Here is a 14190-nt window from a genome sequence, read left to right as displayed (position 1 = left end):
CCACACTATTCAATGCATTTCCATCCATCCAGGGTCGAAGGCGAACTGCTCCGTCGAATTGCAGTGCAGCCGTGGCTCCGGCCCCGGCCAAACTGAACCACCTGTACGGGGTGAAAGCCTGGCGGAGCTGGGTCCAACAACGAAACAAAGGATTGCCCAAACGTGAGCCTCAGTTCTTTTTGTACTCCAGTTTTATTTTAGGATATCTCTTCCTCTGGTCCATTGATTGATTCTACTGTATTGGTTCTGTTTTATTCTACACTAGTTGTGTTTTGTGGTCTCTTCCCCTGTAGCCAACGTAGTGGATATCAAAGAAGACATCCTTCAGTGCGACGCTGCTGAGCTCAGCTTTGCTCTGTCTTGCTTCATCAAAGAGGTGAGACGGCCCAATGGAGAGACCTACAGCCCAGACAGCATCTTCTACCTCTGTCTGGGGATACAGCAGGTACGCGCACGCACACACACACACACACACACACACACACACACACTGCGTCACTGCTTTCCATTTTGATTGTTCTGTTTCTTATTGACTTCTTCTTCCGGTCTCTCTCTCTTTGGACAGTATCTGTTCATGAAGGGCCGCATAGAGAACATCTTTAATGACGCGCTCTACAGTCAGTTTGCTACTACGATCAGTGGGATGCTGTGCCTCTGGAGACCTAAACTACTACCTATTGGTATGATCACTCACATAAAGTCACAGTCTCAAGATGCTCATGAAATTAAACCCCATGTTGATACTTTTTTTCCTGCAATTTCATTAAGTAATAAACTCCATATAGAAGTTTTTTGTTTTGTCTGAGCCGTTCCCGTGCTGCATTCAGATTACCTACAATTTTAACGCTGCACTAATCATTATTTTCGTCTTAACAGTGGGTCAAAAGAGTGCATGTAATTTAATCACCCAACTCTGCAGTTCCCCTCAGACATACACAGCGCTTTATCACCTTTACAGGCATTGTTTAGGTTTTCAGGTGCGCAACTTTACTGTTTTGGTTCCGTCTCATTGCTCCCATCAGCGTTGTTTATAGAAGCAGCAACATGCAGCTTTTTTCAGCAACAACAAAAAAGCTCTGAGAAACCCACTGTACATTACCTGCCCTAACACCTAACAGCAGGGTGCCGCTGATGATTCAAGATTCAAGAAGCTTTATTTATTTATCCCGCGGGAAATTATTTTGCAACAGTTTCAATACAAAGGTGGAAAAGGATCAGAGTAACAATAAGCATAAACATAAATCGAATCAAAATTAAGCTAAAATCAGATAAATCAAGCAATGAACCAAGTGTGACAGAGTGCAACAGACATCGTGGTTAAGCGTAGGTTTATACAATATACAACAATACGCACTGTTCAGTTTAGGAGCAGATTGAAATAAAATAAGTACAAACTAAATAAGTGATAAGGAGCGATAAGTTATAAGTGTTAAAAATGTTAAAAATGTAGCAGCATTTCCTACAGAACTAAGTGACAGTATGGCACAGTGGAGTGTAGCAGCATTTCGTACTGAAGTAAGTTACAGTAAACCACAGTGAAATGTAGCAGCATGTCCTAAAGCACAGTAAGTGTATCAGCAGTAAGTTACAGTACCACAAATAAGTGATGTAGTGGTGATATAAAGTGACAGTGTAGTATAGCAGCATTTCGTACTGAAGTAAGTTACAGTAAGTTACAGTAAACCCCAGTGAAATGTAACTTACTAGTGGATTTAGCTGTTTAGGATGTGTAGCATGGTCGTGGAAGCACCCTGAACAGGTGCACGTATGGTCACTCTGAGTCACTCAGCTGGTCTCCTGCTTCCTCTTTCCTCCTCAAGGGGGAACTGTTTCCTCCCGTGTTGTGGAGTCCTACCTGTGGGAGTGTAAGCAGCTCGGCGCCTACTCCCCCATAGTGTTGCTAAACACGCTGCTTTTCTTCTGCGCCAAGAACTTCCGCTTCACCACGCTGGCGCAGCACCAAAGCCTCTCCTTTACCAACTTCACCCGACACTCCAAACCCTGCCACCGAGCCGGCAAAGTCCACTACCTCCGCCACCAGAGAAGCAGCGCTGCCACGGCCCACACAGGTGGGTGGTCTTGGATAATACTTCTTTTTAAATTAAAGCAGTAATGATTGTAGTTTGTCTATGCAACCATAAAATGTTTTTATACACATTGAAACCAGATTCATGACTTATAATGTGTTTGGGATTAGTGAATAACTGAGTTCTGGTATTTTTTTTATTGTTTTAGAGCGACTCAGAAAAAGGCAGGGAGAGGAAGAGGGAGACCTAGAGATGTTTGAAAATGTCGGCAACCCACTACAATGTCCTGTCAGACTCTACGAATTCTACCTCTCTAGATGGTGAGACACACACACACACACACACACACACACACACACACACACACACATACATGCAGGTACCTACTGTATATGAACCAACTAATAAACCTGAACTCCCCCTCTTCTCTGCCCTCTTGCTCTCTGACAGCCCTCCGTCGGTGCAGAGCAGGCGGGACCTGTTTTTCCTGCAGCCTGAGAAGAACGTGCACACTCACAGGTTAGTCAGTCCTCCAACATTAACGAAACCCGGTGATGAACGTGTCCCTTATCACCAGGCTTTCTGACATATTCTAGAGCAGGGATGTCAAAGTCAAACACATCAGAGGGCCAAAAAAACAAATTTGCTCCAAGCCGAGGGCCGAACTGGTTCAATGTTTATTAAAACATATTAAAATGATTGCATATAACCTATTGAATCAAGACCTAACACAGTGTACCGTATTATATATAATAATTAAATAAATAATCCAATATTTTTGTACGGCTCCAGCAGTGATTTCAGGTGAAAACATTTTTCAACAGGCTCACAGACAAAAACAAACGTGTCCTGTACATTAAATGAATAAATCAATATTTTATTATGACTTTAGTTATTTCAAGGAAAACACTTTCAACAGGCAAACGGCAAAAAAGAAAATGACCTTCAAAAATAAAATGTGTTCCTTAAAATCAAGATAAAGACACACAGCTGTTTGAACATGTGCTCTGCCTCCCACCAAGCTTCAAACACCCTGTTCTCATCATCCACCTTCCGTTTAGCTGTTATTGGGGGGGGGGGGGGGGGTGAACGTTGACATCTGCCCTGAATGCTTAAGAATATTGAAGCCGGCCCACTTGCGGCGCTGCAGTGAGTTTGCGTGCTACCGTTGCATTGTGGGTAATGTAGTTTTGGTGAGTGAAAGACACTAGAAGGCGGCTGTGGCGTGCGGGCCGGTTCTAATACAAATCAAATATCATCCCGGGGGCCAAGATCATTCATTGGCGGGCCGAATCTGGCCCGCGGGCCTTGACTTTGACACCCATGTTCTAGATTCACCAAATGAAATGGGGTTCGATTTTAGGTAATCTACAGGAATCAGCTTTCAGTGAAGGTAGAGCTGTAACCATCAGTCAAATCAAAAGGAATAGAATCGCTGTTCTGATGATTAACGAATCATTTTAAAATCAATTTTCATGCAAAAAACTGTCAAAGTGCTTTTTTCAGCCCCTCAGATACGGAGAGTTCCTGCTTTCCCTCTTTTATATCACATTAAACTGAATATCTTTGGGTGACAAAAGACTTAAATGCATCACTTTGGACTTTGAGAAACTGGGACATTTTATAAACCGGACAATTATAAAATAATCCGCAGATGAAAGCACAATGAAAAGAATCTTGCGGCCCTAAATGAGAGTGAAAACATTACCTTGTCACATTTTGCTTTTCTCATCTCAACAGTCCCCACTGGTACACCTCTCAACCATTGGAGGGCACCACTCTACAGAGCATGCTCACACGCATCTTGGCGGTCAAAGAGGTTCACCAGGAACATGAACCTGCGCCACATCAGTCCGCAGCCACCGTCGGCGACAACAGTTTACAGTGACACGGAGCTCTGCTTATTCACACCTCGCTCACGATGTTCTCCGCAACAGAAACCTCCTCCGATGCCGAACGGTTCACGGTGAACTCCAGCCGTACGTACGCCCATCGGTCATTCGGACGGAGGCTAACAGACACGGGGAGACAGAACAAAGACACGACGAAAGGACACTTTGTCGCAAAGAGAGACACATTTAAAGAAAGTGTGAGATCAGTGTATTTAGTTACCTCAGTGGCCGTCCCCTCCCCACGTGAACGCACATGAGTTTACAAACATCCAGCAAAAGAGTGTCACAGCAGACCATCAGTAATGGTCAGTGCCGGTCAGCTTTCAGTCAACTTTTCCTTTCATACACAGACTTCTGCCATATCCGACTGGTGTGAGCAGCAATGTGCATGTGAGAACAGTCGGAGCTGACGTAGATGACGAAGGTTTTACATCCACATCGGGCGCTGTCAGATCTGTCCACTAAGGGGTTTCAATGAGCGTTCACTCGTACAGTGTGAGTTTCAAAGACGGACGCTTGGAATTAAGGGTTGCTTTTTTAATTTCACCAAAATCTAAAACAAGGACATTTTGAGCATTTTTTTGTAATTGGACAGCGCAGCGTGTTCATGCATAGCTGCACAAAACTTCACTGGGTTCAAGTGAGCGTCCCACAGTCGTCCAGTGCAGTTTTGGTAAATGTTAAAACATTAAATATGTAGTTTAATGAATCACATTCGTTGGAGGTGGAAGACATTGACTGGTATCTGACAGAATAGGTCCTTAAAAGTGTAAGAGTGCCTCTCATCTTATGTTTTTATTATTCTCTAGTTATCTGATATTATGTTTATTCCTTTTATATTCCTCATCATGCGTGGCCTTATTCTCCTCCCTTTAACCTCCCACGTCCCTCATACGGCTTCACTTTGTCCCTCTGGAGGAACGGGTTACCGGACGTACAGTGTGGGTATAAAGCCCGTCAGCCGGCACCTCTCTCTCACGCGATGTTCTCCTCTCCTTCTGTTATCTGTTTTTACAAGGGCACCAACGCTGCGTCCGGGGCTTGTGATTGGTTCAAAGAAATGCAAACAAGCCAGAGCGTGTTTCCCCCTCTAGCAGAAATGTGCACTTGTGCAGCCGGTCTATTCTAATGATCATAATTACAAAGAGATATCTGCTCCCTGTATGCGTTTCCTCCATGCATTCCTGCCCTCTTTCCTTCTTGTGCCAACATCTTCACTGCTCTTTTTGTTTCTTTGTTCCCTAATTTGATAAAAAGGCACTGGAAGGATCTGGATGAGCAGCAGGTAACTCCAAGAACTAGCACAATACTTTTCCGAACGCTGACCCTTGAGGTTTCCTGTATTCTAACTCACGACGTGTGTACGGTTTAAGGTATAGTGGGATGTTTGTGGGCCACACATACAATCAAAAGCAAGTATTATGACAATGTGCCTAAGGTATTTACCACTGTCAGCAGTGGTCACTATGTTTCTATTCATCCATCTGTTTAATAACTGAGGGTCTGCAGCAGAAAACAGCTGCAATAGACGTTTGATTTTGAATGGACTCTGAACTTTGTTTCTAAAAACACAGACAAGTGTACTTGGGGAGTGCGGACCTCCGCAAAGGCACGGCCCGCACCGTTAACGCAGTGTGAATTTTCCCAGTCAGGAACTCTTTTTTTCTGATATTTCGGACACCACGTGAATGCAGCACGCCCTGTTTTGCAATGTGAATGAAAGCCGAAGAGGATGAGAATGATTTATGTATCCACACGGTGATGTGGACGCCAAAATGTATGGTTTCCATCCAGTTTCATTCAACTCGGACCAGCAGTAAGTCCGTCATCCTGCTGACGGATAAAGAGACAGACCGAGCCCAAAACGTTACCTCTTTGGCAGAGGTAGAGAATCGTTGGTCCAGAGGGTTGCTGCTCAGCCACATCACACCACTTTTCAAAGAGGTGTCACGCAAACGTTAATACCCACCCATCCCATTACTCTTTTGACATTAGCGTCATTTCATAAAATTACAATTTCTAACAAAAAAAGTTTACTTTCTCAAGAATTGTGTCGGTCGACCAGTGAATTAAATGTCTAAGTTGAGATTTAATGAAACTCTTTCCATTTGTTTTCTTTGTTTTGTGGTAATAAGGACTCCACTACCCACAATACCCTGTGGTATGTGACATCACATGCGGTGTAACGTGTTCATCATTGCTACTTGTGTCTGTTTTGTCGTCTTTTATTGCTCTGTTTTGTCATGGAGGCCAACGTGCCTTTACTTTCGCCTCAGCATCAACTGTCACCGTGTTGACTGATGGAGATCCATTCGCATCATCCAAACAAAACGTTCTGTAGATGTTTTTTTTTAAACGACATGCTGTAACACACCGTCACCGCTGCTGGTGCAAAAGGAAAATATTACTGTCTGAATATTATCACCGCTGTCACTGAAGCTCCCATTGGAAGATCGTTAGGAATGAAAACACCAGAAGGCAGTCGGATGTTTTATCGTCATGCACAAAACGCTGTATGTCCATTAGGTATTAAAAGTTCCTCTTCTCCCTTTCTCTCCTTGATGGCGAGGCGAGGCTTTGATACCGAAAGCATGATTGAGATGTGATGTTGAGAGTGTCATTGAAGTTTGTGCCGTTTTGAAACCTTGATTGAGACCTTTGTTTTATTTTGGTTCACTTCATGTCAGAGTTATATGGATGAGTTACATCTATAATCCAGGACAGGCGGAGTCAGGCCGTTACTAATGGATCCTCTTCTCTTTAATATGTTAAGTCCTATTCTTGTCTGGTCGCTGAGTAAAGGGTAAATGGACTTGTACTTATAAAGCGCCTTTCTCACACACACACTTGTGAACGGGGAGCAATTCGGGGTTCAGTGTCTTGCCCGAGGACACTTCAACATGTGGACCAGGTGAGATGGGGATCACACCGCCAATCTCTCGAATGGAGGACGACCCGCTCTACCACTGAGCCGCAGTCGCCCCACACTAAGTCGCTGAGTCTCACTCATGAGCCAAATTGTTAGCAGAGACTTCAAAAGTGGTTATTATAAATGACTAATCTGCTGAACACCGTTTGGCTGGGATGGAGTAGACGCACGTTTAGTCTTGCTCCCGCAACTTTTGACAGTTTCACATGTCACCAAGGGCTTCAGGAAATGAGAAAAATACATGTAAAAATACGTACATGGCTGTGCCCAGGGACCCATTGTCTTAAAATCCAGCCATGAAGTTACTAAACAACAATCCTGTGGTGTCATTTTCTCTTCTGATGACGTCTAAAAATAATTGGTCTCTGCTGATCCATTTTGTCAGAAACACAAATTGGTTGATTTTTTTAAATGCAAATTTCAGAATGAGCAATCAATTGTTTTCTCCGCCTTTAGCACTTTCAAAAGTCAAACAAAAAGATTGAGTTTTGCGTGTGTGTGTGTGTGTGTGTGGGGTGTGATGGGGGATAAAGGAACGCTTAGCTCAGCTGAGAGTAGGCGGACGTGGATGCTGGATGTTATCAGATCTGTTTCTGTCAGATAACTTTCATTTGTTGGACACAAACTTTACATGACAGGCTTCCATCACTCCTTTTGCATAGATGTAAGGATATCATCAATATGCATAGATACAGATATAAAAGATATGGATGTGATAGTCAGATAATGGGCTACTCTTCACCAGAGCTTGTGTGCATTTGAACTCGGCTCTACTAACTGATGGCTGTTACCAACAGGAAGTCCTACTGTTACTGCCCCAGTAGGCAGGTAGAAGCACACGTCCGAGCACCTGTGTAGAGGCTTCAGTCATATTTAAGTAACCACAGTGTAGCACCACATCTTTATTGAAGTCCATCTATGCTTTTGATGTACAAACACACTGAGAATAACGTAGTATTGACCAGATTGTACAAGGTGTTTTTCTCCATATCCAACAGTGCTTTGAACTGGTCAGTGTTTGCATCACAAATACATTTAAAACATGCAGCTTGGAAAAGACTGAAAGCAGAGCAGAGGGCGATCATTTAGTTCTAAAACGTCACCACTGAGCGGACGACAGGGCCACCAGCCGCGTGCTACGACTGGATAGAGCTTCACAATAGCAGGAGTCAACGCGGTAACTTAAACCGCCGTGCAGTCTGTCGCCCAACAGCTTACAATGTGAATGACATGATGATTCTGATTATGACAGAGGCTGGATGTTGCACGTTTGCCGCTCGGGGGGGGGGGGGGGGGGTGATGTTTTAGGTGATACCTTCTAAACAGAGAGGTTAAAACATTCATATTTAAAGCAGGAAGGAAGAGGAGACAGGTGAAAACAGAACAAACAACATTTAAAAAGAAAGACTGGAGAAATCCTTTGTGCTGCTGCGGAGGCTGGGCCAGAGTTTAATGTTACCATGTGATGACGTTCAGATGAATTACTGTTTACATTACTTGATTTTAATCATTCTACGACGATGTGAACCGAGCCCCGACTGTTGCATAATGAGTGACAGGTCGTGGTAGTCGACTACGCCAACTCCTCTTCGCCCTCCTCGTCGAACTCGCCCTCTTCCTCAGCAGTGGCGTCCTGGTACTGCTGGTACTCGGACACCAGGTCGTTCATGTTGCTCTCAGCCTCCGTGAACTCCATCTCATCCATGCCCTCGCCCGTGTACCTGAAACCAGTAAACACTTACTCACGTGCATTGACAAATAAGCTTAAAGTGTATGGTATCTTTCGGCACGTACATACATCAAATAATAGTTTTCCTGTATAAACTATTAACGAAGAAATCCTGGAGAGTCGCTAACAGCCTGACGTGGCTAACACTGATTAGCTCGGGGCATTAAAGCGTCTTTTTTAACCACTAATGCTGTTCATGATAACAGCAAACCTCTGCAGCAGCATGAGAAGAGTCCCTACACAAAACAAAGCACCAACAACGTAGTTAGTGAAGCCAGAGTTTATTAAAAGAGTTTTAAAGACTTACCTACTGGCCCCTGTACCAGCTCCTATCATAGTAAAGTCCATTACAGTGGATTATCAAATTACCAAACGCAAACTGGCACAAACCACAAAGTTTACATGTTTTGCTGGAATAAATCATCAATGGGCTCCTTCCTTTGGGATTGACTTTGGTAATCCACTTGAATGGACTTTACTATGAGAGGAGCGGGTACAGGGGCCAGTAGGTAAGTCTTTAAAACACTCTTTTAATAAACTCTGGGTTCACTAACTACGTTGTTAGTGCTTCATTTTCTGTGTAGGGACTCTTCTCATGCTACTGCAGAGGTTTGGTGTTATTGTGAGCAGTATTAGTGGTTAAAAAAGACGTTTGAATGCCTTCACTGCACTGCCCAGAGCTAATCGGTGTTAGCCACGTCCGGCCGTTAGCGACTGTTAGCGACTCTCCTGGATTATACGCAAAAAAAAAAACTGACTTGATGCCTTACTTGATGTACGTAAGTGCCTAAAAAGACCATGGGATGGTTTTACACCGGATTTACACTTTAAATGTAGCTTTAAAACGTTTTGTATAAAGACAGATTTGGGGATTATGAAATGTGTATGAACAGGAACTTGTCCCATCAAGTCTTCTTTACTCACCAGTGGAGGAAGGCCTTGCGGCGGAACATGGCAGTGAACTGCTCAGAGATGCGTTTGAACAGCTCCTGGATGGCCGTGCTGTTGCCAATGAAGGTGGCAGCCATCTTGAGGCCACGGGGAGGGATGTCGCAGACAGCCGTCTTGACATTGTTGGGGATCCACTCCACAAAGTAGCTGCTGTTCTTGTTCTGCACGTTCAGCATCTGCTCGTCCACCTCCTTCATGGACATGCGTCCTCGGAAGATGGCGGCGACTGTGAGGTAGCGCCCGTGGCGTGGGTCGCAGGCTGCCATCATGTTCTTGGCATCGAACATCTGCTGGGTGAGTTCGGGAACGGTCAGTGCCCTAGAAAGAGACGTTAGGATATATTTCAAATGCATCGAAAGACAACTTGAGGGTCTGATAAAGTCTCCACAAAGCGAGCTCCTGCGTCTCTACCTGTACTGCTGGCTCCCCCTGCTGGTCAGCGGGGCAAAGCCCGGCATGAAGAAGTGCAACCTGGGGAAGGGCACCATGTTGACGGCCAGTTTCCTCAAATCCGCATTGAGCTGGCCCGGGAAGCGCAGACAGGTGGTCACCCCGCTCATGGTGGCTGAGACGAGGTGGTTGAGGTCCCCGTAGGTGGGCGTGGTGAGCTTCAGCGTGCGGAAGCAGATGTCATACAGGGCCTCATTATCAATGCAGAAGGTCTCATCTGTGTTCTCGACCAGCTGGTGGACAGAGAGGGTGGCGTTGTATGGCTCCACCACTGTGTCTGACACCTGGAGCGGGAGAGTGAAGGGGAAGAGGAGACAAAGGCAGGAAGAGGGAACAGCTTTAAAGCACAGAGACGCACATGCAGGGATGAATTCATGTTTAACTGTTTCCGTGTATTACGCAGACCTTGGGTGAGGGCACCACGCTGAAAGTGTTCATGATGCGGTCTGGATACTCCTCGCGGATTTTGCTGATGAGCAGCGTGCCCATGCCGGAGCCGGTGCCTCCCCCGAGGGAGTGCGTGAGCTGGAAGCCCTGGAGGCAGTCGCAGCTCTCTGCTTCTTTTCTCACCACGTCCATCACCGAGTCCACCAGCTCAGCTCCCTCAGTGTAGTGTCCTTTGGCCCAGTTGTTACCTGCTCCGCTCTGGCCTGCGTTATACACAAATACAGGAATCTATCACAGCCGTGGTGCCAAAAACCTGGATCTATGTCATGAAATATGACTCTACTTTCCAGATAAACAGCTTTAAACTGACACAGAATTCTAGAAAATTGCTTCATCCCGAGTTGAAACGTGCGAGAATTGTTCCCGTTTAAATTCTCACCAAAGACAAAGTTGTCTGGTCTGAAGATTTGGCCGAAGGGACCAGACCTCACAGAGTCCATCGTGCCCGGCTCCAAGTCCACCAGCACTGCACGGGGGACATACTTGCCACCTGGTGATCGAAACACAAGAGGACAAATGAATAGATATGAAACAGTGTACTCATCAACCATATGCAGTGTGCAGAATACCTGCTCCTTTTCCAAATACAGCATATAATACGCTAAGTTGGGCTGCCACCGATGGTTATTTTCACTGTCTTATAATCAGTCTATTATTTGTTTGATTAATCGATTAGTTGTTTGGTCTCTAGAGTGTCAGAAGATGGTGAAAAGTGCAGATCGGCGTTTCTAAAAACCCAAGATGGCGTTCTCAGATGTTTTGTTTGGTTCAGAACTCAAAAGATATTAAGTTTAATGTCAGAGGAGTTCATTCTTTCATTTGTTTGTTCTTTTTTTTTTTAAATTACTCAAACAGATTAATCGCCTATCAAAACATTTGCCGATTAATTGAATAGTTAAACAAATGGATTATTCGTTTAAAGTCGAGCTCTCAAGCTAAACCTTATATTTAAGGGTTGGCATGTCATTCATTACAGCCGAGTGTGCTTATTGTGTATTTATTTATTTATTGTTAGTAGTTAGTGCTGTTTAGTTTAGTATTCTTTTTAATGTGTAGTTAGTTTTGATTATTGATGATTATTATGATGATTATTCTGGATTAATTCATTTGATTTCATTATGATTAGATTTCTATTAGTATTCTAGTTTATGATTTGTTTAGTTTTGGTGTTTCTTGTTCATTAGTTGTGTTTGGTTTCATTCAGGCACATTAGGGGGCACCTGAAATGATATAGGTAGGCTGTCTGTAAGGGACCAGCATGCACAGGTGTGGTGGAGGGTATACGCAGGTATACGGAGTATGGTAGTACCTCTTATTCTGGCAGTTTACGATTTATCCACCTATTGACCAAAAATACATTGGAATATACGAGTATAGTATCTTTGTTTTCTTTTTTTAGATAATTGTCAATAGCTGTGCTGGACATATTCTTTTTGCATGACACAATGATAAAGAAATGGAAGTTTACCCAGTCCCTTCATGGTTACACACTCATCTACCCACCAGTGCCCCCACCTCATGAACTACCACTACACCGTGAGCATGCACCTGGGTGGGCAGAAGGTTTCCGACCGGAGCGGGAGAAGCACAGGGTCTTTTTCTTTGATTGCTCGCTTTATGGTGAAATAAACCACCTGTTTGTTGAAACTGGAGCCATGGTGCAGGAGTGGCCCTTTAGGCTGAAGGGTCCTCGAGGGAGCGGCCCTTTGCTGCACCCCCCCCCCCCCTTCTCACCCCATTTCCTGTCTGTCCTATCTAATAAAAGGCTTGAAAATCTTTTAACTTTGATTTGAAACTTCATATAACGGCTACTACACCTTTTCTACATTAGTGCACAGCGTGAAGTGGTTTAAGAACGGTTTTCTAATTTTCCTTTTTTTATAATATCTCGTTTGTCAAGTGAAATCAAAACAAAAACACAACTTGGCCACTTCTATAAGCCCTCAGGATATTACAACAAGTTAGAGCCGACATCCTCATATTTGTGGGGGATGATGTCATTAGCTCGGGGTTTGTTGATTTGTTGTCATGGACACGGCAACGGTAACCAGGAAGAAGCAACGAGGAGGGGCTGATTCCTGCGGGATGAGATCTCCTGTTGGATAACTATGGTTACCGTCGTGCCTGGTATTGAGTTACTTACTGAACAATCGGCTCCGTGATCTAATGCTAACTCTGGAGCTAGGAGCACCTGACATTAGCGAAGCGGAGCTCACCTGATGCTTCGTTGTAATACACGTTGATTCGCTCCAGCTGCAGGTCGCTGTCCCCGTGGTACGTCCCGGACGGGTCGATGCCATGTTCGTCGCTTATCACCTCCCAGAACTAACGTTAGGAGAAAACACACAAGTGTTAAATCAACAGGCTAACTGAACTAGCACGAGCTGTCACAACGGGTCAAACCGAGGCCCGAACGTGCGCAGTTGCTAAGCTAAGCTGTAATTCACCGACCCGCCCAAAGTCTTGTTCTCACCTTGGCGCCTATCTGGTTTCCACACTGGCCCGCCTGCAGGTGCACGATTTCCCTCATTATGTTGGTGGTTTAAAAAAAACAACCTTTTTCCAAACAACAACAACAACAACAACTGACACACGCACTTGTGCTCTGGGGCTCCAGCAGCGGACTGACCTGAGCGGACCGGAGTGTTGACAAGGGAGGCGGTGGTTTTTTTCACAGTGGGGCGGGGACACGGCTGGGGGGCCCGTCGATGAATCCGATTGGACCAACTACATGTCAATCAAAACACACCCGACATCTCATTGGTTGAGAGAAGTTAGTGTCGAGTTCTGATTGGATAACACTGTGGAAGCTCCGTTGCCATGGTAACACAAAATGCAGAGTAACCCCAGACGCTCCCTTAGTGATCCGTGTTCAAAGCAAGGTATTTTTATTTATATACAGCGCATTTCTGTCCATTTAAAAGATATATTTCACACATATATGTGTATAGATATATAGTTAAATATATTTATATTATGTTTTTCTTATATATGATGTCTGTATAATATTAGTTGTTTGTATATCTGGAGTTTTGTTAATAATTTCCCCCTGGGATCATTAAAGTATTTCTATTTCTGAGCAAAGAAGAATATAAAAAAAGTCAAATAAAAGAAACTAGATAAGGTTTAAAGTTATTAAAAAGAGCTCAGCTGTAAGCACATTTGTATTTTGTACTACCCCTTTATTTAAGCAGGAATATTCCCATTGAGATTTAACAGCAGCATAAACGCACAAGTTTCACATTTAATACCAAAACAACACACAGCTAAACATGATAAATCATCAAAATGTAATAACAGCATTAGAAGTAAAGGAGCAGATCAGTGCTCCGAGACAAAACATGTGCAAATATTATTTAAAAAGTCCTTAATCCTGCTTTTGAAATGCTCCGTGCTGATGAAAGAGTCCAGTTTGAAATGATCCTGGAGTTTATCCGAGATAAAGGAGCTAAAGGTTTTCATTGCAACCAAGCAAAAACACACCTGACTAGACTCCTTCAGCCTTCACACACTTGGATTTGTTGGATCAGGTGTGTTCTCGCTTGGTTGGACTGAAAACCTGCAGCCACAGCGGCTCTTTACTGGATCACTTTGAAACACCTGAGCTAAATGCTGCTTCACCACGTCTAGTTGGTACTCTACTGACATGTCATGCATGTATCCTGGACCAAAAACATTCATTGTAATGTCGTAATATTACTGAGAACAAAGTTTGTTTAAGAAAAAAACGTTTACACGCATGTATGTAAAATTGTTTCATTGAAA

The 14190-nt window shown here is 44.1% G+C and overlaps 2 protein-coding genes across 3 annotated transcripts in view; one reads left to right on the top strand and one right to left on the bottom strand.

Moving 5' to 3' along the window:
- LOC310954524 (zinc finger MYM-type protein 4-like) overlaps positions 1-6607 on the top strand; it is a 30007-nt gene extending 23400 nt beyond the window's left edge. For both annotated transcript variants that reach the window (XM_083924022.1, XM_083924021.1), the window contains exons 23-29: positions 33-162; positions 294-445; positions 566-680; positions 1821-2069; positions 2236-2347; positions 2478-2546; positions 3768-6607. In XM_083924022.1, coding sequence (XP_083780148.1) covers positions 33-162; positions 294-445; positions 566-680; positions 1821-2069; positions 2236-2347; positions 2478-2546; positions 3768-3915 — 975 coding nt within the window. In that variant the 3' untranslated portion in view covers positions 3916-6607. The remainder of the gene's footprint in view (positions 1-32; positions 163-293; positions 446-565; positions 681-1820; positions 2070-2235; positions 2348-2477; positions 2547-3767) is intronic.
- A 1538-nt stretch (positions 6608-8145) lies between these two features.
- On the bottom strand, positions 8146-13065 carry LOC310954654 (tubulin beta-4B chain-like). The gene is made up of 7 exons (XM_083924250.1): positions 12899-13065; positions 12642-12750; positions 10805-10915; positions 10384-10628; positions 9940-10262; positions 9502-9846; positions 8146-8569 (listed from the first exon to the last, which is right to left on the bottom strand). Exons 1-7 carry the CDS (start codon positions 12953-12955, stop codon positions 8422-8424), a joined length of 1338 nt encoding a protein of 445 aa, XP_083780376.1. The 5' UTR covers positions 12956-13065; the 3' UTR covers positions 8146-8421.
- Positions 13066-14190: the final 1125 nt, after the last annotated feature.

Source organism: Echiichthys vipera (genome assembly GCF_963691815.1).
Source record: "Echiichthys vipera genome assembly, chromosome: 12".
Classification (NCBI taxonomy): domain Eukaryota; kingdom Metazoa; phylum Chordata; class Actinopteri; order Perciformes; family Trachinidae; genus Echiichthys; species Echiichthys vipera.
This window is presented reverse-complemented; position numbering and strand designations above follow the sequence as displayed.